This window comes from Tachyglossus aculeatus, chromosome 3 (assembly GCF_015852505.1).
Source record: "Tachyglossus aculeatus isolate mTacAcu1 chromosome 3, mTacAcu1.pri, whole genome shotgun sequence".
NCBI classification, from domain to species: Eukaryota; Metazoa; Chordata; class Mammalia; order Monotremata; family Tachyglossidae; genus Tachyglossus; species Tachyglossus aculeatus.
The window spans coordinates 71,055,575-71,081,489 of NC_052068.1; the positions used below are offsets into that span (position 1 = coordinate 71,055,575).

The 25,915-nt window shown below is 49.7% G+C and overlaps 2 protein-coding genes across 2 annotated transcripts in view; both read left to right on the forward strand.

The window, feature by feature from the left end:
* The first annotated feature begins 2,129 nt into the window (after positions 1-2,129).
* The window catches only part of TSPAN14 (tetraspanin 14), a 75,311-nt gene continuing 51,525 nt past the window's right edge, over positions 2,130-25,915 (forward strand). Inside the window, exon 1 of the mRNA XM_038744084.1 lies at positions 2,130-2,304. The gene's annotated coding sequence lies outside the window, so the exon portion shown is untranslated. The remainder of the gene's footprint in view (positions 2,305-25,915) is intronic.
* On the forward strand, positions 3,005-5,151 carry LOC119925301 (basic salivary proline-rich protein 1-like). The gene is made up of 5 exons (XM_038743406.1): positions 3,005-3,068; positions 3,165-3,436; positions 3,928-4,114; positions 4,276-4,399; positions 4,887-5,151. The coding sequence occupies exons 1-5, from the start codon at positions 3,005-3,007 to the stop codon at positions 5,149-5,151; spliced, it is 912 nt and encodes a 303-aa protein (XP_038599334.1).

Consider the following 25,915-nt stretch of genomic DNA (forward strand, 5'->3'; position numbering starts at 1 on the left):
GCTCAGTCCAGTGCTCTGCACACAGTAAGCGCTCAATAGATACGATTGAATGAATGAATGAATTTATTACTCTGTTTTACTTGTACATATTTATTCTATTGATTTTATTTTGTTAATATGTTTTGATTTTGTCGTCCGTCTCCCCCTCCTAGACCGTGAGCCCGGCTGTTGGGTAGGGACCGTCTCTAGATGTGGCCGACTTGTCCTTCCCAAGCGCTTAGTACAGTGCTCCGCACACAGAAAGCGCTCAATGCATAGGAATGAATGAATGAATGAATTTATTACTGTATTTTACTTGTACATATTTACTATTCTATTTATTTTATTTGGTTAATACGTTTTGTTTTGTCGTCCATCTCCCCCTTCTAGACTGTGAGCCCACTGTTGGGTAGGGACCGTCTCTAGATGTGGCCGACTTGTCCTTCCCAATTGCTTAGCCCAGTGCTCCGCACACAGTAAGCGCTCAATGCATACGACTGACTGAATGAATGAATTTATTACTCTATTTTACTTGCACATATTTATTCTATTTTATTCTGTTAATATGTTTGGTTTTGTTGTCTGTCTCCCCCTTCTAGACTGTGAGCCTGCTGTTGGGTAGGGACCGTCTCTAGATGTGGCCGATTTGTCCTCCCCGAGCGCTCAGTCCAGTGCTTCGCACACAGTAAGCGCTCAATAGATACGATTGAATGAATGAATGAATTTATTACTCTATTTTACTTGTACATATCTATTCTATTTATTTTATTTTGTCAATATGTTTTGTTTTGTTCTCTGTCTCCCCCTTCTAGACTGTGAGCCCACTGTTGGGTAGGGACCGTCTCTATACGTTGCCAACTTGTACTTCCCAAGCGCTTAGCACAGTGTTCCGCGCACAGTAAGCGCTCAATAAATACGATTGAATGAATGAATGAATTTATTACTCTATTTTACTTGTACATATTTACTATTCTATTTATTTTATTTGGTTAATACGTTTTGTTTTGTCGTCCGTCTCCCCCTTCTAGACTGTGAGCCCACTGTTGGGTAGGGACCGTCTCTAGATGTGGCCCACTTGTCCTTCCCAAGCGCTTAGCACAGTGCTCCGCACACGGTAAGCGCTCAATAAATACCATTGAATGAATGAATGAATGTTAAGGGGAGGGCCGGGCGGGGGGGGGGGGGGGCGCGGTGACGTCACGGCGCCATGACGTCACCGCGCGCCATAAACGTCACGGCGCGCTAAACGTCACGGCGCGCCATAAACGTCACGGCGCGCTAAACGTCACGGCGCGCTAAACGTCACGGCGCGGCATAACGTCACCGCGCGCCATAACGTCACCGCGCGCCACAAACGTCACGGCGCGCTAAACGTCACGGCGCGCCATAACGTCACCGCGCGCCAAATCGTCACCAAGCGCCATAAACGTCACGGCGCGCTAAACGTCACGGCGCGCCAGAACGTCACCGCGCGCCAAAACGTCACCGCGCGCTAAACGTCACGGCGCGCTAAACGTCATGGCGCGCCATAACGTCACCGCGCGCCATAAACGTCACGGCGTGCTAAACGTCACCGCGCGCCATAAACGTCACGGCGCGCTAAACGTCACCGCGCGCCAGAACGTCACCGCGCGCCATAAACGTCACGGCGCGCTAAACGTCACGGCGCGCCATAACGTCACCGCGCGCCAAAACGTCACCAAGCGCCATAAACGTCACGGCGCGCTAAACGTCACGGCGCGCCAGAACGTCACCGCGCGCCAAAACGTCACCGCGCGCTAAACGTCACGGCGCGCTAAACGTCACCGCGCGCCATAACGTCACCGCGCGCCATAAACGTCACGGCGCGCTAAACGTCACGGCGCGCCAGAACGTCACCGCGCGCCAAAACGTCACCGCGCGCCATAACGTCACCGCGCGCCATAAACGTCACGGCGCGCTAAACGTCACGGCGCGCCAAAACGTCACCGCGCGCCATAACGTCACCGCGCGCCGTAAACGTCACGGCGCCAGAAACGTCGCGGCGCCCCCCGTGGGCCTCGGCGGGGGCTGGGAGGCGGGGTGTCGCGCGCCTGTGCGTGCGCGTGCCCGCGCGCGTCGGGGGGCGGGGCCTGTGCCGGAAGTGTGGGCCTGGAGGGGGCCTGTGCCCGGCGCCGGGGCACCGACGGGGCGCGGAGCCGCGGGTCTGACGACCACACAGCGCCCGCCTGCTTCCTCCCTCCTCCTCCCTCCTCCTCCTCCTCCTCCTCCCCCGAGTCTCCCGAGGGCCGTGTCGGCGGGCGGGCGGCGCCCCGCACTGACCCGGCCCGGACTGGCCGCCGCGGGGTAAGTCTGGGCTGACGGTGGGCGGGGGGGGGGAAGGGGCGATGGAGCCGGGGTGCCCACGGGGCGGCCCATCCCATCACTCAATTGCATTGACCGCTTACTGCGTGCACAGCACTGGATTAGGCGCTCGGGAGGTACAAGTTGGCAGCGTTTAATAACAAGAGTAATGGTGGTATTTGTTAAGCAATTCCTAGGTGCAAAGCACTGTTCTAAGCGCTTAGAGAGGGGCTCACAGCCTGGACCCACAGCGCCCCCTGCCGGCCGCCGAGGGGTGCCCCACGGCGCCCCCTGCCGGCCGCTGGGGATGCGCCCCTCGGGGTGCCCCCTCCGGGCGGCCGAACGGAGACCTACAGCGCCCCCCGCCGGCCGCCGGCCGTGCGCCCCACGGGGTGGCCCCTCCGGCCGGCCGAGGGGTGACCCAGTCATTCATTCAGTCATTCAATTGGATTTATTGAGCTCTTACCGTGCGCAGAGCACTGGACTAAGCGCTTGGGAAGTACAATTTGGCAACATTTAATAATAATAGTAATGGTGGTATTTGGTAAGCGCTTACTAGGTGCAAAGCACTGTTCTGAGCGCTTAGAGAGGGGCTCACAGCCTAGGCCCACAGCGCCCCCTGCCGGCCGCCGAGGGGTGTCCCACAGCGCCCCCTGCCGGCCGCCGAGGGGTGTCCCACAGCGCCCCCTGCAGGTCGCTGGGGATGCGCCCCTCGGGGTGGCCCCTCCGGGCGGCCGAGCGGAGACCCACAGCGCCCCCCGCCGGCCGTGCGCCCCACGGGGCGGCCCCTCGGGGTGGCCCCTGCGGGCAGCCGAATGGACACCTACAGCGCCCCCTGCCGGCCGCCGAGGGGTGTCCCACAGCGCCCCCTGCAGGTCGCTGGGGATGCACCCCTCGGGGTGGCCCCTCCGGGCGGCCGAGCGGAGACCCACAGCGCCCCCCGCCGGCCGTGCGCCCCACGGGGCGGCCCCTCGGGGTGGCTCCTGCGGGCAGCCGAATGGACACCTACAGCGCCCCCCGCCGGCCGCTGGGGATGCGCCCCTCGGGGTGCCCCCTCCGGGCGGCCGAATGGAGACCTACAGCGCCCCCCGCCGACCGTGCGCCCCACGGGGCGGCCCCTCCGGCCGGCCGAGGGGTGACCCATTCATTCAGTCAGTCATTCAATCGTATTTATTGAGCTCTTACTGTGCGCAGAGCACTGGACTAGGCGCTTGGGAGGTACAAGTTGGCAACGTTTAATAATAATAGTAGTAATGATGGTATTTGTTGAGTGCTTACTAGGTGCAAAGCACTGTTCTGAGCGCTTAGAGAGGGGATCACAGCCTAGGCCCACAGCGCCCCCTGCCGGCCGCCGAGGGGTGCCCCACAGCGCCCCCTGCCGGCCGCCGAGGGGTGCCCCACAGCGCCCCCTGCCGGCCGCCGAGGGGTGCCCCACAGCGCCCCCTGCCGGCCGCCGAGGGGTGCCCCACAGCGCCCCCTGCCGGCCGCCGAGGGGTGCCCCACAGCGCCCCCTGCCGGCCGCCGAGGGGTGCCCCACAGCGCCCCCTGCCGGCCGCCGAGGGGTGTCCCACAGCGCCCCCTGCCGGCCGCTGGGGATGCGCCCCTCGGGGTGGCCCCTCCGGGCAGCCGAACGGAGACCTACAGCGCCCCCCGCCGGCCGCTGGGGATGCGCCCCTCGGGGTGGCCCCTCCGGGCGGCCGAACGGTGACCTGCAGCGGCCCCCGCCGGCCGCTGGGGATGCTGCGCCCCTCGGGGTGGCCCCTCTGGCCGGCCGAACGGAGACCTAGGGGCGGCCCCTCCGGCCGGCCGAGGGGTGACCCATTCACTCATTCATTCAGTCGTATTTATTGAGCGCTTACTGTGTGCAGAGCACTGGACTAAGCGCTTGGGAAGGACAAGTTGGCAACGTTTAGAGAGGGGCTCACAGCCTAGACCCACACCGCCCCCTGCCGGTCGCCGAGGGGTGCCCCACAGCGCCCCCTGCCGGCCGCTGGGGATGCGCCCCTCGGGGTGGCCCCTCCGGCCGGCCGAACGGAGACCTGCAGCGCCCCCCGCCGGCCGTGCGCCCCACGGGGCGGCCCCTCCGGCCGGCCAAGGGGTGACTCATTCATTCATTCAATCGTATTTATTGAGCGCTTACTGTGTGCACAGCACTGTACTAAGCGCTTGGGAGGTACAAGTTGGCAACATTTAATAATAACAATAGTAATGGTGGTATTAAGCGCTTACTAGGTGCAAAGCACTGTTCCAAGCGCTTAGAGACGGGCTCACAGTCTGGACCCACAGCGCCCCCTGCTGGCCGCCGAGGGGAGGCCCACAGCGCCCCCTGCAGGTCGCTGGGGATGCGCCCCTCGGGGTGGCCCCTCCGGGCGGCCGAACGGAGACCTACAGTGCCCCCCGGCAGGCCGAGGGGTGACTCATTCATTCATTCATTCAGTCGTATTTATTGAGCGCTTACTGTGTGCAGAGCACTGGACTAAGCGCTTGGAAAGGACAAGTTGGCAACATTTAGAGAGGGGCTTACAGCCTAGACCCACAGCGCCCCCTGCCGGCCGCCGAGGGGTGTCCCACAGCGCCCCCTGCAGGTCGCTGGGGATGCGCCCCTCGGGGTGGCCCCTCCGGGCGGCCGAACGGAGACCCACAGCGCCCCCCGCCGGCCGCTGGGGATGCGCCCCTGGGGGTGGTTCCTCCGGGCGGCCGAACGGAGACCCACAGCGCCCCCCGCCGGCCGCTGGGGATGCGCCCCTCGGGGTGGCCCCTCCGGGCGGCCGAACGGACACCTACAGCGCCCCCGGCCGGCCGCGGGCCGCGCGCCCCACGGGGCGGCCCCTCCGGCCGGCCGAGGGGTGACCCATTCATTCATTCAGTCATTCAATTGGATTAATTGAGCTCTTACCGTGCGCAGAGCACTGGACTAAGCGCTTGGGAAGTACAATTTGGCAACATTTAATAATAATAGTAATGGTGGTATTTGGTAAGCGCTTACTAGGTGCAAAGCACTGTTCTGAGCGCTTAGAGAGGGGCTCACAGCCTAGGCCCACAGCGCCCCCTGCCGGCCGCCGAGGGGTGTCCCACAGCGCCCCCTGCAGGTCGCTGGGGATGCGCCCCTCGGGGTGCCCCCTCCGGGCGGCCGAACGGAGACCTACAGCGCCCCCCGCCGGCCGCCGGCCGTGCGCCCCACGGGGCGGCCCCTCCGGCCGGCCGAGGAGTGACCCATTCATTCAGTCAGTTATTCAGTCGTATTTATTGAGCTCTTACTGTGCGCAGAGCACTGGACTAGGCGCTTGGGAGGTACAAGTTGGCAACGTTTAATAATAATAGTAGTAATGATGGTATTTGTTGAGCGCTTACTAGGTGCAAAGCACTGTTCTGAGCGCTTAGAGAGGGGCTCACAGCCTAGGCCCAGAGCGCCCCCTGCCGGCCGCCGAGGGGTGTCCCACAGCGCCCCCCTGCAGGTCGCTGGGGATGCGCCTCTCGGGGTGGCCCCTCCGGGCGGCCGAACGGAGACCTACAGCGCCCCCCGCCGGCCGCGGACCGCGCGCTCCACGGGGCGGCCCCTCCGGCCGGCCGAGGGGTGACCCATTCATTCATTCATTCAATCATATTTATTGAGCGCTTATTGTGTGCACAGCACTGTACGAAGCGCTTGGGAGGTACAAGTTGGCAACATTTAATAGTAACAATAATAATGGTGGTGTTTGTTAAGCGCTTACTAGGTGCAAAGCACTGTTCTAAGCGCTTAGAACCGGGCTCACAGTCTAGACCCACAGCGCCCCCTGCCGGCCGCCGAGGGGTGTCCCACAGCGCCCCCTGCAGGTCGCTGGGGATGCGCCCCACGGGGCGGCCCCTCCGGCCGGCCGAGCGGTGACCCACACCGCCCCCTGCCGGCCGCCGGTGTTGCGGCCCTACCGGCTGGCAGAGGGGAGTCCCACAGCGCCCCCTGCTGGCTGCTGGGGATGCGGCCCCCCCCCCCCGGGGGACTCCCACGGGCGGCCGAGGGTAATCATTCATTCATTCACTCATTCAATCATATTTATTGAGCGCTTACTGTGTGCAGAGCACTGTACTAAGCGCTTGGGGCGTACAAGTTGGTAGCATATAGAGACGGTCCCTACCCAACGGCAGGCTCACAGTCTAGAAGTCTGGTCTAATAATAATAATGATGGTATTTGTTAAACACTTACTCTGTGCAAAGCACTGTTCTAAGCGCTGGGGAGGTTACAAGGTAATCAGCTTGTCCTACGGGGCGCTCACAGTTTTAATCCCCATTTTACAGACGAGGTCACTGAGGCGCAGAGACGTTAAGTGCCTTGCCCAAGGTCACACAGCAGACATGTGGCGGAGCCGGGATTAGAACCCATGACCTCTGACTCCAAAGCCCGGGCTCTTTTCCACTGAGCCACAGTGCTTCTCCAGTAGTGGGTGGTGGGTAGACCCTCAACGTCCAGGTGATGCGCCCCCCCCCCTCACCCCCCGGGGCCGCTCAGTATGATGCAGGGCATCGTACTAAGCGCTTGGGAGAGTACGCATGGCTTCGTGGAAAGAGCACGGTCTTAAGAGTCAGAGGTGGTGGATTCATTCATTCGATCGTATTGAGCGCTTCCTGTGTGAAGAGCACTGTACTAAGAGCTTTATAACAGTGGTATTTGTTAAGCGCTTACTATGTGCCAAGCACTGTTCTAAGAGCTGGGGTAGATACAAGGTAATCAGGCTGTCCCACGTTTGGCTCACAGTCTTAGTCCCCGTTTTACAGATGAGGCCACTGAGGCACAGAGAAGTGCAGTGACTTGCCCACGGTCACACAGCTGATAAGTGGCGGAGTCAGGATTAGAACCCATGACCTCCGACTCCCAAGCCTGCGCTCTTTCCCCTGAGCCACGCCGTTTCCCTTATGGACATAAGCCATAATTATTATTATTTCTCTGGGCCTCAGCGACCTCATCTGTAAAATGGGGATGAAGACTGTGAGCCCCCCGTGGGACGACCTGGTCGCCTTGTAACCTCCCCAGCGCTTAGAACAGTGCTTGGCACGTAGTAAGCACTTAACAAATGCCATCATTATTAATATTAAGTGCTGTGTGGCTGGGGGATGAGGAAAAGGGGAGACTGAGTCAGGGAAGGCCTCTTGGAGGAGGTGTGCCTTCAGTAAGGCTTTAAAGGGAGGAAGAGTAGTTGTCTGTTGAGGAGGGAAGGCTTTCCAGGCCAGAGGCAGGATATGGGCCAGGGGTCAGCGGCGACATAGGCAAGATCCAGGCACAATTAATCAATCAATCAAATTTATTGAGCACTTACTGTGTGCAGAGCACTGTACTAAGCGCTCGGGAAGTACAACAATGGGAATGGTAGGAGGGGGGCAAGGTGGTAGAGTGCTTAAAAGCCAACGGGTGAGGAGTTTTTGTTCCATGTACATTCCAGAAGTACTGATCAAGGTGACTGAAGAAGAGAAACCACCAATCATCGGTATTTATTGAGTGCTTACTGGGTGCAGGGCACTGTACTAAGTGCTTGGGAGAGCAGAACGTAACAATAGTTGGCAGACACATTCCAGAAGTACAGATCGAGGTGACTGGAGAAAACAAAAAAGTAATCAGTGTGGTACTTTTTGAGTGCTTACTGTGTGCAGAGCACCGTATAAAAGCCCTTGGGAGAGTGCAATACAGGGAGCTTATTTATTTATTTATTTTACTTATTACTCTATTTTGGTACATATTTATTCTATTTATTTTATTCTGTTAATATGTTTTATTCTCTGTCTCCCCCTTCTAGACTGTGAGCCCGCTGTTGGGTAGGGACCGTCTCTAGATGTTGCCAACTTGGACTTCCCAAGCGCTCAGTCCAGTGCTCTGCACACAGTAAGCGCTCAATAAATACCAGTGAATGAATGGGAGGAAGACAGATGATACAAGTAATTAAAAATCAAAATGGTGCGTGTTAATCAGTGGTGTTTATTGAGTGCTTACTGTGTGCAGAGCACCATTCAGTGTGCTTGGGATTTTTTAAAGCACCAACCACGTGTTCCCTGGCCTTGAGGTAGATACAATATACAAACAGATCAGACTCAGTCTGAGAAGGGAGTACAGGTATTTACCCTCAGTCCCACAGCACTTATGTATATTTATATTAATGTCTACCTCCCTACTCTACACGCTAAGCTCCTTGTGGGAAGGGAATGTGTCTTCTGACCCTGTTGTATCCTTCTCCCCCAGGGCACTGCACACAGTAAGCACTCAGTAAATACCACTGATTGATCTTATTCATCTCCACTTTACAGAGGAGGAAACCGTAAACAAGAGAAACTGTAAATGAGGAACCAGAAGTCAGATGACTTGCCCAGGGTCACACAGCAGACACCTGGCAGAACTGGGATTAAAACCCAGATCTCTCCATTCCCGGTCCTGTACTCCTGCCGCTAGCCCACGTTGAGCGGTTCATTTTCTAGACTGTGAGCCCGCCTCTATATGTTGCCAACTTGTACTTCTCAAGCGCTTAGCACAGTGCTCTGCACGCAGTAAGCGCTCAATAAATATGATTGAATGAATGATAAGGCTGAAATACGTCTAGGCAGTTGAATTGGGCCCTTCACATGGGGCCGTAAGGTTTTCAGCCTGCAACAGGTCTTTCTAGTGAGAATGCAATTAATGCCTGTGCTTCCTTGCCCTTCCAGAGGAAAGAAGAAAGATTCAGTACCCAGTTATCTTGATGGGACCACCGATTCCCAGTCCTGATCCTTTTAGACTGGGAGCCCACTGTTGGGTAGGGACTGTCTCTATATGTTGCCAACTTGTACTTCCCAAGCGCTTAGTACAGTGCTCTGCACATAGTCAGCGCTCAATAAATACGATTGATGATGATGATGATCCACCCTATCTGCCAGAATGCATGTTTTCATATATTGATGGTATTCGAGAGTCTGATTGCTGAGCATTGTATTAAGCATTTGGGAGAGTACAATAAAAGCAAGGCGCCTCATCCCTGCCCTCAAGAAGCTCGCAGCCTCCGCTGCATATTTTGAATTGAACCTCGTTATGGAATGAGCAAATGTTTCTCTGGGGCTGGTGTCAGAAGGAACGATTTGGGCGCTTGTGCACAGGTACTATCGCAGGTTTTCCTTAATACAGGTTTTTTAAGAACGCAACCCCCACATTTTAGGAGAACAGGGTAGTGACAGTGGTCAGTGCACTTAATCGGTTCTAAGAAACCGTCATGGAAGGAACAAGGTGCCGGGAATCGGGAAACCTGGGCTTTAATCTTGTCTCCACCACTTGTCTGCTGGGTATCACTGGGCTAATCACTTAACTGATCTGTGCTTTAGGTTACTCATACGAGGACACCTCTTCCCCCTCTTCCTTAGACTATGAGCCACCTGTGGGACAGGGACCAATGTCTATTCTGTTTATATCACACCCACCCTAGTGCTTAGTTTAGTAAGCACTTAATGCCACAGCTGTTCTTCTTATTAAATGATGGCATCTCCTGGCGAGAGCCTTGATCCGGCTTTGGTCCTGAGGCGTCCAGACATGAGGATCTGCACAAGAGTGGTAGTGAAAGCCAGCAGCAAAAAGTAGTCTAGTTTCCCCCAGGATATATTGTAAAGTGCATTAATGCTTTGCTAAAGATGTAAGAGTGATAAAAAAATAATACCAAAACAGGGATTAAACCCAATAAATAGCCATGTAAAGATGCACTAAATCAGATTTGAATATATGCAATTAAAAGAAAATACTGTTCACCGTGTGAAACCAAACTCTTTGCGTAGCTGAGTCTTAGACACTTCAGGACAGCAAATGTTCTGGCGGAGTTAAGCTTTGGTACCATACTCCGAGGGCATAAAAATATACTGTATCTATTTGAGTAGTAACTTCAGTGCAAATCCCAGCAGCTGTGTGCTTCGACGCGCGGCCGTTGTGCAGTGGAACGATGTACGCCCACCACAAGATGCAAATTTGCTTCTCAGAGTGCATGCCCAGCAAAACCAGGGCACCCTTGCCAAACGAGAGCATCACCGTCATGGAAAAAAGCACTTAAACGAAGCTTGGCTGTAAACCAGTTGCTTTGCAACTGTGCACTTCACAATATTTGAAGGAGTATCGCAGAAAGGCGTAGTTCCTTGCCGTGCATCTGACTGGTTTTTAGACAGGGCCGTCGAAGAAGAGGCAAGTCGGTGGCAGGCATTAGGATGCAGTATCCTATCACCTGCGTTCAGGGGCTCGCCGTGGTGGGAGAGCGAGCCTCATGTTTCCTGTTGCAGGGGTGATTAATCCTCCCTTGGTGTTTTCTTTCCACTCACAGGATGGCTTAGTGGAGAGAACGAGGGCCTGAGTCAGATACAGTAGAGGAATGTAGCACAGTAAATGAGGTTACGCCCTGGCAAACGTTTCATGGACTGCCAACTCCAAGGGGGCAATTTCCCCCCACGGCGTTTTCAGCCGGACGCCCTGCCTTGTGTGGCCCAGGTCGCTGACGAGACCTAAGAGATCCTAGTCAGGGCTCAGGAGACCCCAAAACGATGCCATCAGGCCTGTTTGTTCTCCGACTCAGTGGTATTTAGTGAACAATTACTGTGTGCAGAGCACTGTTCGAAGCTCTTGAGAGAGAGTACAGTACTATCGCCTTGGTAGACACGATCCCTGCCTTCCCTCTCCCAGCCTGTAGCCTCTTTGAATCCCCGTCTCTCTTCACTCCTGCTCAAAATAAGAAGTTGGCTGCCATGGCTTGGGGTATGTTATCCCCAAGACTTACATGTTCTGTTGCAGGACAGTCCCTGAGGACGACAAGGTAATTACATTCTAAATTTCTCCCCTATATTGGTGGATTTCCCCTTCCTGTACCCCAAACCCATCTCCCCCCCGCACCCCAGTCTTCTCCATGGCATTTGTAAAGAGGTATTTTGTGTTTTAAACTTTAATTTTTAACTAGGCAGAGGGAGCTTCTGTCCTTCCCCACTCACTTGCCTCCTAGGCTTTTGCTGCTACTGTCAACCCTGTCCCATCATGGACCATTTCTGCCCTTGCAGCTTTGGAGATGGGGAAAGGAGGTGTTTTGGAGTAAAGGGAGAAGGGCAGGAAGGAAAAAGCCACCAAGTAGAGAAGAGGACAGGGAGGAAATTTACCTATTTGTAGCTCTCAGCTTGGCTGTAATACTGGGGCCAGACTGACTTAGTTGGGGGTAAAAATCTCCAAACAGTGTATATGTTGTGCCTTCGGGGTGGTCGTAAGCTGGGGTCAGCCTGTAATTGGGAAGTAGACTATATTTATAGCATTTGATTTTGGTAATTAGAGAACGAACTATGTGTGTAAACGTAATTGTATGTCAAGTCTTCTGAGTTGTGGGACAGTAAATTGCAGTTTGGCAGTTTGATACCCACGACGCTGGGGCCAGAAAGTATCTTTTTTGTCTCACAGGGTCAGGGCTTTGAGCAACTTGCAAAATCCTAAAAAAGTCATTGGGCACACTGCAGTCTCCAAGTAGTTTTGTTTTCTTTTTCTTCTTTGTGTTACCAGTGGACTCAAGCCTAGTAGTTTCTTGGAGTTTGATTGGGAGGAAAAAGTAGATTGTGTGTTTGAGGGGGCAAGGGAAAATACAGTCGAGAGTAACAAGCGGACAGAACACTCAAAGTACTCCTAATGTTTCAATTTATGTATTCTGCTATTTAAGCACTTTGCTTATCCATCTTTTCATCCTCTTCTATTTCCCAAGTAATTTTGTGTTTGTCTCCTCTGTTAGAGTGTAATCTCCTTGGGGGCAAGGAATGTCGGTGGGTTTTTTTAACCTCTTTGGCAGATGCATCCAAGTAGTGTCATTAGTGACCAGAAATCCGTATGTGTGCGGGCTGCATTCATAATAGTAATAATAATAATAATTGTGGTATTTAAATGCCTACTATGTGCCAAGCAGTATACTAATTGCTAGAGTAGATAAAAGATCATCAGGTCAGACACAGTCTAAGTAGGAGGGGGAACGGGTATTGAATCTGAATGATTGAGAAAACTGGCACAGAGGAATGAAGTCATTTGCCCAAGGTCACACAGTAATAATAATAATAATAGTGATGGCATTTATTGAGCGCTTACTATGTGCAAAGCACTGTTCTAAGCGCTGGGGAGGTTGCAGGGTGATCAGGTTGTCCCACAGGAGGCTCACAGTCTTAATCCCCATTTTACAGATGAGGGAACTGAGGCCCAGAGAAGTGAAGTGACTTGCCCAAAGTCACACAGCTGACAGTTGGCGGAGCCGGGGTTTGAACCCATGACCTCTGACTCCAAAGCCCGGGCTCTTTCCACTGAGCCAAGCTGCTTCCCTGGCAAGTGACAGAGCCAGGATTTAAAACCAACGTCCTTTGACTGCCAGGCCTGTGGGTCACACTGTTGTATTACGCCAGCAAAGCATAGCTTGTTAAGCTATTCAAAAATATGAATTTTTTTTAACAATAAAGCTTTAACAGCTTAATCAACTTTGCTAGTAAAAAAGAGGACGTTTTCAAGAAAAGCAATAGCCGTTGATAAATTTTGACAATGCCTTGAGTGTACTGTTGTTCAGCAGACTGAGCTATTCTCGAGAATTGTGGGTTTTTTTTAAAATCAGGGCACATCTCAATTTAGACGGTAGGTTTAGCATCACTGATGGTGCTTGTCAGCTTCAACTGCGGCAGTTTCACAGAAGAGAATGTATTTTCATAGAGCCAGCCGAACCCCAAACATTGCCCAGAAAGAGGCCGGGCTTTGGAGTCAGAGGTCATGGGTTCAAATCCCGGCTCTGCCAAGTGTCAGCTGTGTGACCTTGGGCAAGTCACTTAACTTCTCTGTGCCTCAGTTACCTCATCTGTAAAATGGGGATGAAGACTGTGAGCCCCCCCCCAGGACAACCTGATCACCTTGTAACCTCCCCAGCGCTTAGAACGGTGCTTTGCACATAGTAAGCGCTTAATAAATTGCCATTAAAAAAATTGGAATAGTTGTAACAGATTACATCACTGTATTCCAGTATCACCTTGATACTCACCTCACATCTTGCCCCGCTGGACTTACGTGCTTATTTTTCTACTCTGCTGCTTCCCCTGTCCTTCTCCCCTGCTAGATTGTAAAGTTTTTTTGAGGGCAAGGTCATGTCTACAAATTCTATTGTATTGCACTCCCCCAGGCATTTAGTATTTAGTAGAATGTCCTGCCCACAGTAAGTGCTCAATATTCACTCATTCATTCGATCGTATTTATTGAGCGCTTACTGTGTGTGCTTGGCGCTTGGGAAGTACAAATCAGCAACATATAGAGGTGGTCCCTACCCAACAACAGGCTCACAGTCTAGAAGGGGCAGATACCATACCCTTGATGGAATTCATTATTCAAGGGCATGTCATTATTGACGGGCATGATGCAATTGCTGATTATATAGTCATCCAGGTGTGCTAGCTGATTAGGTGGAAGAAGTGTCGAAGATCTCAAGTGGAGATCTCCCCACAGCACTCGTGCATAGATCCATAATTATCTGTTTATATTAACTTCTGTCTCCCCTCCCAATGTAAGCTCACTGTGGGCCTGGGAAGTGTCTACCACCTCTGTTATACTGTACTCTCCCAACCACTTAGTGCAGGGCTCTGCACACAGTAAATGTTCAGTAAGTACACTTGTTTGATTAATCAGTTGGTTAATTGGCCTCTCAGGTGGATGGGTGTCTCCAGGGCCCCTGCTCTGTTTTATTCACCTAAATGTTTGTATGCAGTAAGAGCTCAAGAAAGGCCATTGATTGAGAGTGCCATTCTGTCCAATAATAATGATAGCATTTGTTAAGCACTTACTATGTGCGAAGCACTGTTCTAAGCCCTGGGGGGGGATACAAGGTGATCAGGTTGACCCACATGGGGCTCACAGTCTTAATCCCCATTTTACAGATGAGGTAACTGAGGCTCAGAGAAGTTAAGTGGCTCTCCCAAGGTCACACAGCAGACATGTGGCGGACCCCGGATTAGAACCCATGATCTCTGACTCCCAAACCCATGCTCTTGCTGCTGAGCCACGCATCTCAGTCAAAATCCCAAGAGCTTGAAGACACCCACTTTTGCTACTCGTGGGTGGGAGCCAGTTTCCTTCAAGTTCAGGAATGAGGGTGCCTGAACTCTAGGTGCTAATTTCAATCTGCATTTTTGAATCCTCAAGATGGGACCTCAATTTTCTTACACATCCAGGGCCCACACATCCCAGAAGGGAAGGGCCTTTTGCTCCGAGACACTGAGCTTGGTGCCTGAGGTTTCCAATGTGGAGTCCAGAATCCGCGGAATAGTCTGTGCCTTGAACTTCTGCTCCGATACTGATCCCAGAAGCTTCCACAGACCTACGTTTTCTGGAATCCGAGCGATGTGATGAAATCACCCGTTGGAAGTGTCGGACAGATCTCATTCCAGTCACCAAGACTTCATTATGGAGAACCTGAAGGGAGGGAGTGATTACAGTGCTAGTGGTTTGTCCAGGGCCCCAAATACTCTCTCGTCCCTGCCAGTTGTGCTTCTACTGGGGCCTGGGGTGCAACAAGTGAGTAGGAAGGCAGGGCTGCAGCCTTTTGCCGTGTGCGTGCAGGAATTTTCCATACAAAACCTAATGCCCACCTACCTTGTTCCAAGGAGAGCAGGTGCGGGATTCTTGCTCCCGAATTGAGATCAAAGGGTTGATTCACCTACCCAGCTGGCAGTGGATGAAGGCATAGATGATATGGATCGGGTCGTTTGCACTGGCAGAGAGGAGCTGGGTCAGAAAGACAGGGAGGAAAGCGGAGACATCAGTGATAGTTAATCAAGGACTACAGTTTTGAGGAGTTCAACTCTTTTTCACCAGGGACTTCTCAGGATCCCCAGACAGGCCACTGGCAGCCCTCCTTCCAAGGAACCTGAAGCTCAGAAAGTGTGTTAGCGGCTTGCTCGGGTCTAGGTTGGAATTGCCAGAATTGATTGTTTTGAGTTCTTGACTCCTTTTGAGACCTGATGCTTCTAGTCTGGGCTGCTGTTTGGATTGCTGTTCCTTTCACTTCCACTGCACTTTGTAATTGTAGGTGGCATAAATTTTATATTGGTTGTTGGTCCTCTGAACTAGCGTAGAGTAAATGGAAGGGTCATCATCATCATCATCAATCGTATTTTTTGAGCGCTTACTGTGTGCAGAGCACTGTACTAGGCACTTGGGAAGTACAGACTTGACCCAACACATTCCAGGTCAGTTGATGGCTTTAAAAATAATGGCACTTCGGGTCTGGATCATTCAGCTTGTGGTCAAGTGTGATCCTCAGGTCTTTTTTCTCTCAAATTCGCGCCCGTGTAGGGATGTTTGTTTTTGCTCACAGAACACATTCAAATATCCCTCCTCTTTAACTTTTTTTGTCTGATGCTATCAAAATGTGGCATTTTCGTATAAAAAACATTCCACCCCAGAATTTTCTTCACCGACCATCTATTGTGGCAATTCCAAAGCCTTGACCAGTTGTGCGTTGCTATTGAAGACATGGACTTGCCTACTTTAATCATGCTGGGTTTTGAAAAACAATAAGGAACGTTCAGTTTCTATTCAGGGAATGCTGAGAAACCTAACACCCATCATAATAGCTTCAACATTCTTGGGTTCAAGATTCACCAAGCACAAACAGCCTGAAATTCATTCAGTCATATTTATTGAATGCTTACTGTCTGCAGAGCACTGTACTGACTGCTTGGGAGAGTACAATATAACAATAAACAGACACATTCCCTGCCCACAACGAGCTTACAGTCTAGAGGGAAGTAGTTCCAGATGCACACAGGTGATGTTGCATGTTTTTCTTCCTCATTCAATCAGTGCTCTTTAAGTACTCACTGAGTGGAAAATGCTGTTCTACATGTTTGGGAGAGTACCCCAGAAATCAAACACATTCCCTGACCCCAAGCAACCGTATGGGATGTGATTTACAATTCATTGTCTCCAAGACAAAGATGACTGTAATGATTGCCCAGCCTTTGGCCTGAAAATAAAGATCCGGATTCTCATCAGGGCCACAAAGTGGAGTGTTGCTGAAAGGAGAGGCCTCTAAATTAAAATGACATCAATTGAGTCATTTACGAGCCCCTTGAAGACCTTCCTGTACTGTCCCTGTGCTCCGTACACAGGTACCTAATAGAAACTGATGTTGATCTGAAGGCAGATTCATTTGTAAAAATCCATGTATTGAATTCATTCATTCATTCAGCCATATTTATTGAGCGCTTACTGTGTGCAGAGCACTGTACTAAGCACTTGGAAAGTACAGTTTGGCAACAGAGACAATCCCTACCCAACAACGGGCTCACAGTCTAGAAGGGGGGAGACAGACAACAAAACATGTAGACAGGCATCAACAGCATCAATATAAATAGAATTATAGATACACATCATCAATAGAATATTAAATATGTACATATACACACAAGGGAGGGAGTAGGAGCAGAAGAAAAGGGGGGGCTCAGTCTGGGAAGGCCTCCTGGAGGAGGTGAGCTTTCAGTAGGGCACTTTATTTTAACACGAGAACTTGCTATAAAAGAATATATCCCCTAATTTCATAAACTGTTAATGTGCCAAATTAAGGTTAGCCCTATTATATTTTTAGAACGGGCCTCTCAACAAACTAGAAACAAGTCTGGTAGCAAGGAACCAGAACTCCTGTCACTATCTGGGACATCCTCCATTGGCCTTAAGGAAAATGATCTAGTCTCTCTGCATCTCTCCTCTAATCTCAAATGCCCTGTCACTAGTGCAGTTAGGGGCAATTTCAAAATTATTAGGGAGGACACGACATTTAAACACTCATACCACCTCCTTATTCCAAAAGTAGAAACAAATGCAGAATAACTGCTTCCAAAAAAACCCATCAAGCAATACTATTTATTACAGGCTTACTGTGTGCAGAGCATTACACTAAGTACTTGAGAAGAGAAAACCAAACAGACATGATCCCTCCCTTCAGGTGCTTATAATCTACTGTAAAATAACAGAAAAGCACTCTATCTTCATTGAAGAAAAAAAAACTAAAAAGGTTCCATGCCTGTGGTCTTGTGGTTAAGAGAACCGGCCAACAACTCTGGTCTTAAGGGAGCTTCCTGGGACTTCTCATTAGATTTAGAGCAGCCCAGAACTTTCCAAAGGTGCCCCAGTTTATCTTATCTGCTAAAATGAGGGATCGTGACACTTTCTTTTTAAGGCCTAGTTAAATAGAAGGGCTCTGCGTGTCTGATCAAGGTCAAAGACTCTGGAAAAGGGCAAAATTAAATTTGTCGTTACTAATGTATTTGCAGAATCTTTTTCCATCCACAAGTGAAATCAGATTACCCCACCGACCTTCCTTATTTGTTCTTTGGTTTGGAGTCCTTCTTTATTTGGACTTGCTGGCTAATTCAGGACACTGGGTGGGGTCTGGTTTCCCCTGCCCTCTCTTCCTTTGGGAAGGGGGGGCTTGTGTCAGTGGTCCAATAAGCAACTCACGCATTCCTCTCCCGAGTCTTTGGAGAAAACCTGGCAAGGGGCTGTATGTTTGGGACAGCCGATGTCACCAAACATATGCCACTGCAATCTTTAAGATTAAGAGTTTATTGGAAGTCATTTGGATCCCATCTTTTACTTTTCTGAATATGTATTTCCCTGTCATAGTTTAGTTGCCCTAAAATGTCAGTGGCCACTTACCACATCCAAAGTTGTGTGGCCAAAAGTGACTGTTCCCGGGAGGATGCTCTGGCTCTGGATTCGATATGGCAGAAAGACTCCTGGTTCACTTGCCAAATGGGAGGTTCTTTGCTGGAAATGTAAAAATTCATTGGAGTACAAAGTCAAGAAGGATAACACAGGCTCATGTGCTGGGACTCAGATTTTGGCAAAGGTGATGCCATATCACTCCTCTCCTGAAATCTGATTGCCACCCACCTCCATTGGTTTGAAACATATTTTCTGCCTTCTTTCCAAAACCTCTTCTGACCCTGGGAATGAAACCCTTCAACAGAAACAAGCAAGCCAAAACAAGCAAACAAAAAAAGCGGATTTCCTATTTTTGATTAATATCTCCAGCAAATCGGAGGGGGTGGGGTCAAACTTTTATACAATTGAAAATGAGCAAGAAATATGTGAGACTCCCCCAAATTGATGACACAGCACAAACCCTATATTTCATTCTTGGAAGTGGGGCCTGGGGGAGGATAAGTAACTCAATGACTTTCATTCTCATAACTTGAAGAAAATGGGGCCGGATACCTGAATGCTCAGATGAACATCAGACCCCATGGAAGTTACAGATGAATTGAAAACTGTCAAACCAGATTATAATCCGGAGCGTTAAAGTTGAGCCCCCGGCAGTACCTTGAGAGCTGAAAGACTGGGCTCATGGAGAAAATAATTCAGGTCACTTGAAGACCTTTAATTTGGCCAAGAATGCCACTTCCACTAAATAAAAAGCCTATTTTAAAGACAATTTGGTAAATAATAGCTAGGACTTCATTTATAAACAGGCAGCTTCCTGCCAGAGTAGAGGCAGGAAACCAAATGAAAGCAGATTTTTTCCCTCCCTTTTGAGACCATGTCTAAACCTATGCACTTAGACAATTTGAATTTTGCAAAAGAGAACACAACACACATGTTTTCTCTTTGTGGGTGAGTACTAGTTAGTGAGTGCTTCTTATAGGGCACGGAATTCGTGTAGAGATCAGGAGAACGGTATCTAAAATGCTGTGGAAACCAGATTGTCCAAGTTCCTTAGTTGAACCCAAGCTAGTTGAGCTAACACCTCCCCTGTCCATCTCCCACCACCACCCCCCTTCCCCAAAAGAGGAAAGCGCAACTCAGGTTAGGGGCAGATAGGGCCAAATACCGGCCAACTTCATTTTAAGCTATCTGAAATCCCAGTGAGAGGATTAGTTTGGATAACTGGTGTATTGTAAGTGGCTTTTCTCTGGGTCTAGAAAACTTGAAGTCTCCATTCTCTTCTGATGGCCTCCCTCTTGGCATGGCATTACCAACGATCAAACGCTTCAGCCAGCCTTGCCCACCTCTTATGTTGGCACACAACTATCAGTGTCCTAGTACAATTACTCTGTTGATCACTTACTTTCCATCAACCCTAGGGTCGATACAAGACAGGTTCCCATACCACAAGGAGCTCATAATTTGAGTCAGGAACTTAGAAAATACGCTTGTCCAGGCCCCTTGGCGTCAGCCCCTGGTTTTGATCGCCCCAATCATGCCAGTATTTTGCAGGTTGGGAAGGCGTGCCCTGATCCCGTAGAGTCTCCTGGGAGAAGGAAGGCAGTCCTGGCCATCAGGTCACCCCTCGCGGATCCCAAGGGTCTTGGGGTGTGCAGACTCATCCCAGGGAGGAACCTCAACTGGTGCATATGTTGGGCGGGGATGGGGCGAATGGGCGAGTGAGAGGAATTAAGTCAGAAGAAGGACAATGAAGAGTGTGGTAGGGAGGACTTCTAAACTGATAGGGCAGGATTACCCTGTGGAGCGCTAAGGTTCATAGTAAATAATGATGATGTTTATTAAGTGATGGTATTCTGACTTCCTCTGGAAGTTTATAATCTAAGGCTTTCTTGGTAACTAAAAAATAAAAATGAAACTGAAATAATCTCATGCAGCATATATGGGCATATCAAAAAAGTCAATGAGATTTTTTTACCATCTGTTGCGTGCTCAATTTCCTGGTCTTTTTGAAACTAGGAATTGTGGTTAGGTATCTGAGAGGAGTTATATTTTTTTAATGATATTTGTTAAGAGCTTATTTTTCACTGTACTAAGCCTGGGGTAGGTAAACGGTTGGACACAGTCCGTGTCCCACATGGAACTCCCAGATTTAGTCCCCGTTTCAGATGAAGCAACCGAAGCCCAGGGAAATTAAGTAACTTGCCTGAGGTCACACACAGCAGACGAGTGGCAGAGCCGGAATTAGATCCCAGGTCCTCTGACTCCTAGACCTGTGCTCTTTCCACTAGGCCACACTGCTTCCAGATTTGGCCCTGTGGATCAAATCCCCATTTTCTGGATGAGGGAACTGAGGCCCAGTGAAGTGACTTGTCCAAAGTCACACAGCTGGTCAGTGGCCCAGCTGGGAGACTGTAAGCCCGCTATTGGGTAGGGACCGTCTCTATATGTTACCAACTTGTAGTTCCCAAGTGCTTAGTACAGTGCTTTGCATACAGTAAGCGCTCAATAAATACGATTGAATGAATGAATGAAATATGGGAGAAATCTGGGAAAGGGGAAGGGTGACCAGGCGGGATTGGAGACTTTCAGATTCAGGTACTGACCTATTTTGAATTGAATTGCTGTAGAAGTTCCAGACCTGATTTTATTTTTTGTTATTCTCACAATCGACTATTCATTGACTTTTCTTCTTGGGTTTTGTCAAATAGGGAAACCATCAAAATTTCAGGTTGGCCCCCTCCCCTGCTCCCCATCTCTCGTTCATCTTTTACAGCTATAAACGAAGATAGAACCAAATTTGCAATAAAGAAAGGCGTTGCAGTAACATGAAACGATGGAAAAATACCCTATATTATACTTTTCTCCTAAATGTCTAGGAATTTCTGTAATTTTCCTGTAGAGACAGCAGAGGTCTAGCCTGGCAGTTTTAAGGGACCAGTCGATTATAAGTCCCAAACACTATTGGTTGCCCCCCACATCCCCATGTTGTTAGCTAGAGGTGGTCAGCTTATCTCGGTGTTTTTAAGGCTCAGATTCTTCCTTACCTCTTTAACAGAGAATCAGAATCTTCTAGCAAAACAATCAGAAAGAAAAATATCTCATCATCTCAAACCATCATCAGTGGTATATTAATGCTTACTATAGTATGATTTGCTTTGCAAAGCACTGTACTAAGCCCTTGGAGAATACGATACAATAGAGTTGGTAGACACATTCCCCTGCCCACTGCAAGCTTACAGTTTAGAGGGGGAGACTGACATGTCTGTTGATTGTTAAATTGTACTCTCCCAAGCACTTTGCACGTGGTAAGTGCTCAATAAATACGATTGAATGAATGAATATAAATAAATAATGGATATGTATAGAAGTGCTGTGGGCCTGAGGGAGGGGTAAGTAAAGGGTGCACATACAACTGCAATGTCGACGGAGAAGGGAGTGGGAGAGAAGGAAATGAGGGCCTGATTGGGGAAGGCCTCTTGGAGGAGATGTGCCTTCAGTAAGTCTTCGAGGTGGGGAGAGTAGTCATCCGACAGATATGAAAAGCGAGGGTGTTCTAGGTTAGAGCCAGGATGTGGGCCTGAGGTTGGCGGCGTGATAGATGAGATGGAAGTACAGTGAGGAGAGTGGCATTAGAAAAGTGAAGTGTATAGGCTGGTCGTAGTAGGAAAGCAGCGAGGTAAGGTAGGACGGTGCAAAGTGATTGAGTGCTTTAAAGCCGAAAGTAAAGAGTTTCTGTTTGATTCGGAGGTTGATGGGAAACCACTGGAGGTTTGTGAGGAGTGGGGAAAAACGGGCTGAGCAGTTTTGTAGAAAAATGGTCTGGGCAGCAGAGCGAACTAAGTTGTGGAGTGGGGAGAGACAGGAGGCAGGGAAGTCAGCAAGGAGGCCGATGCAGTGATCAAGGTGGGATGGGATAAGTGCTTGGATTAATGTAGCAGTTTGGATGAGGAAGAAAGGGTGAATTTTAGTGGTGTTGGTGAAGGTCGAACTGACCGGATTTGGCCCCATATTTGAATGACTGGGTTGATTGAGAGAGGTGAGTCTAGGATAACACCAAGGTAATGGGCTTTTGAGACAAGGAAGAGGGTGGAAGATGTTCAGTTTTTCTTGTTCTTTGTATTCCTCCACCTCCAAATATCACTGCATTCTTGGATCTTTATCTTCACCGCTCAGCTGGCGAGTCATAAGTAGCGTTTTGCTTGTCTGAAATGTAATGTTTGGGACTGATTTCGTAGTTCAAAAGGTTTGGTAAGGGGTCAAGAAAGTGACCTTTGGTCATTTTCTTTCCCAAGTGCTCCCCCCTTGCCTTGGGCTTCAAGGGCCTGGGGTATTGGATGCCCTTTGAAAAGTCACTCAAGTCCCTGTTTTTACCAGAATAATTACTGGCAGAATAATAACAGTGCAGGATTGTTAAGCTGCTTCAGTGATCGTGAGAGCCTTTTCCTTTGTTATGTGATCTCTGTGCTTTGTAGCTATTCAGAATCCAGTGCACAATGTAGTCCTTTTTGGGTGTAGTTTGAATACCACTCTGTGACATAAATCTTCCTGCTGATTGCAAAGGAATGTTGGCCCTGGATATGCCAGAATCGCAACACACATTCCTCTAAGGGCCAAATAGCCCATGGCACTGGAAACTGGGCTTTCTCTTTTTACAAGCCTACTCCAACACATCTTCACTCGGCTGTCCTGCCCTCATCATTTGAAACCCAACTTCTCAACTCCCCTCCTGAACCCTCCCGTTCTGTGAACTTCCCCACTTCTGGTCAGTGAAACCACCAAGAAGCCCACAAGCATAGTGCCATCCTTAACTTCTCTACTTTCGTGTTCGTTCAACTGTCGTCCTGCCGTTTCTTCTTCCACAACATTCCCCACATCCTTCCCTTCCACTCCACCCCCAAGAGACTCCATCGTGGTTCAAGCCCTCAAAATATCACGGTTCCACTAATGTATCAGTCTCCTCCTTGCTCTTCCAGCCTCACCCCCCCACTATCTTTCTGAAATGTTGCTCAATACACAGCTCTGTACCCAACGGAAGAAAAAAAAAATCTCCCAGTGGCTGCACATCGCCCTCTGATTCAAGCAAAAATTCTTTACCGTTGGCTTCAAGTCTTTCCTAGCTTTCTCCAAATAAATATTGGATCTCAACCCACTTCTTCCAAGGTCATCTAACTCTGTTGTCAGTTGTTCTTTTCCCTCCCTCCCCCACCTTCTAAATGCTGTTTCCTGTGGCCGCAGCTTCTCCCCCCACATCACATCACAACTCTCCCCGTCTTCTAGAAGCCTATCTCTTCCACAAAACCTTTCAAGAGTAATTCCCAACCCTCTGTCATATTCAACCCAACAGCTGCTTCTAACACTGAAGTGTTTATCCTCTCATTCATTCATTCCCGCCTTACTTCCTTCTCTTCCCCACAGCACCTGTATATATGTATATATGTTTGTACGTATTTATTTATTTATTTATTTTACTTGTACATATTTATTCTATTTATTTTATTCTGTTAATCTATTTTGTTTTGTTCTCTGTCTCCCTGTTCTAGACTGTGAGCCCACTGTTGGGTAGAGACCGTCTCTATATGTTGCCAACTTGTACTTCCCAAGTGCTTAGTACAGGGCTCTGCACACAGTAAGCTCAATAAATACGATTGAATGAATGAATGAATTCGTTCATTCGTTCTGTCGTACTTATTGAGCACTTACTGTGTGCAGAGCACTCTAAGCTCTTGTGGGCAGGGAAGGTATCTGTTATATTGTTGTAGTGTACTTTTCCAAGGGCTTAGTGCAGTGCTCTGCACATAGTAGGTGGTCAATAAATATGACTGAATGAATGGAGAGTACAATACAACAATAAGCAGATACATTCCCTGTCCACAACGAGCTTACGTTCTAGATGGGGACATATGTTCTAGATGGGGACATACAGTCTAGAGGGGCTAAGTACATAGGTATAGTCAGTTGTACATTCAATTATTCTGTTATTTTATCTTGTCATTCTTGCCCTACTACTTCTTATTTTGCCCTTGTTCTTCTTCCTGATCCCACTATTAGTAAATCAGTTTCTGCACTTGCCTCCCCATTAGAATTGTGGCAACCTCTTGGTGGGCAGGGCGTTATCCTCTCCTCAGCTTGCAGTACAGTGCTTTGCACTCAGTAGGAAGCACCCTGGTGGAGTTGGTGGAGCATGGGCCTGGGAGACAATAGGTCATGGGTTCTAATTTGGGCTTTGCCACGTATCTGCTGTGTGTGAACTCGGGCAAGTCACTACACTTCTCTGGTCCTCAGTTCTCATCTGTAAAATGGGGGTTGAGACAGTGAGCCCCACATGCGACAGGGACTGTGTCCAATTTGGTTTGCTTGTGTCTACTCCAGTGCATAGCACAGAGCCTAGCACGTAGTAAACACTTAACTAATACCATCACTGTTGTTATAATTAGTAGGCACTTGGTAACTACCAGTAATTGACTAGGAAACCTCTGAGGACCTTCCGCCCCTGCACAGCTCTAGTGGGGAAGACAGGAAACCTCTCAGCTCCGGTGTGCCACCATGCCTGCAGTCTGGGTGGTTACTGTAAACTCATAGGCAGGAACTGCATCTGTTATATTGTTATATTTTGTTTGCTTGGGACATATATTTTGTTATGGCCTGCTGTGTGGTGGCTATTTGGATGATTTTTCCCTAGGTGCATTACCTTATCTCCATCTGCCTAGTTTCACCATTGAGAAAAACCTAGTGCCAGTTGCCAGCTGGGGCATTAAAAGCTAAGTGGGGAATCAAGATTTGATAGTCTCCCGAACATCCAAATTGGTAAAGGTGTTGGTGAGTACTGAAAAGAAGTGAGGGTGGAGGAGGCCACCTGATTGTCCTTGAAAGGGTCATGGGTGGCTGGTGTGAGGGAATAACGGGTCATTCGGTGGCTGGATGTCGGACTGGAGAAGGTCAAGGAGAGAACTGGAAGGAAGTGGAGGCAGTGGGATTGGGCAGTGAGTTTGGATGTGAATCTGGTAGGAACTGGAGGAGCAGGTGTGATCCAGTGGTTTGTTTCTTTCACTTTTAAATGGATAATGCGAAGAGGATGTGTGCGTGTTTGTAGAAGGGAAATCAAAACAAAGGGCTGGTTTTATTAATAGATGAGGGGAGGGGGGGTCCCAAAGTCTTAGTACGGTGCTCTGCATACCCTAAGCGCCCAGTAAGTACCACTGATTGATTAATAGTCTAGAGGTCTCCATTAGAGATGGAAAAGGAGGACAGAATTGGATATACTCAGGCAAAAATGCGAGTGGCAGAAGTAACTCATACCTTATGGCCTATCTTTTTCCTGAGAGACTTGTGAGATTGTCATTCATTAGGTAAGATGAAGCAGAGGGGTGGAGTTTTAAAGCAGGAGATGGAATGTACTTAAACATTTTTGTGGTTCATTGGCCGGTCACTTAAGTGGCCATTCAGCCAAGTCAAGGAGAGAAAAGCGGGCCAGGTTGCCCTGGGTATTTTTTCTCCCCAAAGGTGTTTCATGGCATATATGCAAGGTGCGGAGGAATCAGGTGGTAGGGGGTGGCTGGCGTTGAAAGTTCCTCTAGGGTTTTTGGGCTGTGCTTCATCTCTGAACTGTTGACCGAGAGCGGGGAGTCTTGATTTGGAGAGGAGGGTGGGGGTTGGTGCTTGCCATAATTTTGGCAAACTGAAGGTCCTGGTGTTGGTGGGTAGTTGGCTTTGGCAGAATGAGAAGGAGTGCGTGAAACAAATATTTGTTCTCTCTCCTCAGACTATGAGCCCTATGTGGGACAAGAACTGAGTTTACCTTAATTATCTCGTATCTACCCCAGTGCTTATTGAAGTGTTTGGCATATTTTTTTTGCGCGTAACAAACCCCACAGTTATTACTGGAAGCAAGTCCAACATCTGGTCCAAGGGAGAAAGCTCCCAGTTGGGGATTTTGGTGACAC

What these genes read in the sequence shown, in the direction of transcription:
- LOC119925301 (XM_038743406.1), top strand. Translation starts at nt 3,005, where the DNA reads ATGCGCCCCTCGGGGTGGCCCCTCCGGGCGGCCGAGCGGAGACCCACA. An exon ending in CCCCTCCGGCCGGCCGAGGG is followed by an intron (nt 3,437 to 3,927) that starts GTGACCCATTCA and finishes CCCTCCGGGCAG; the next exon opens with CCGAACGGAGACCTACAGCG. An exon ending in CCCCTCCGGCCGGCCGAGGG is followed by an intron (nt 4,115 to 4,275) that starts GTGACCCATTCA and finishes GGTGCCCCACAG; the next exon opens with CGCCCCCTGCCGGCCGCTGG.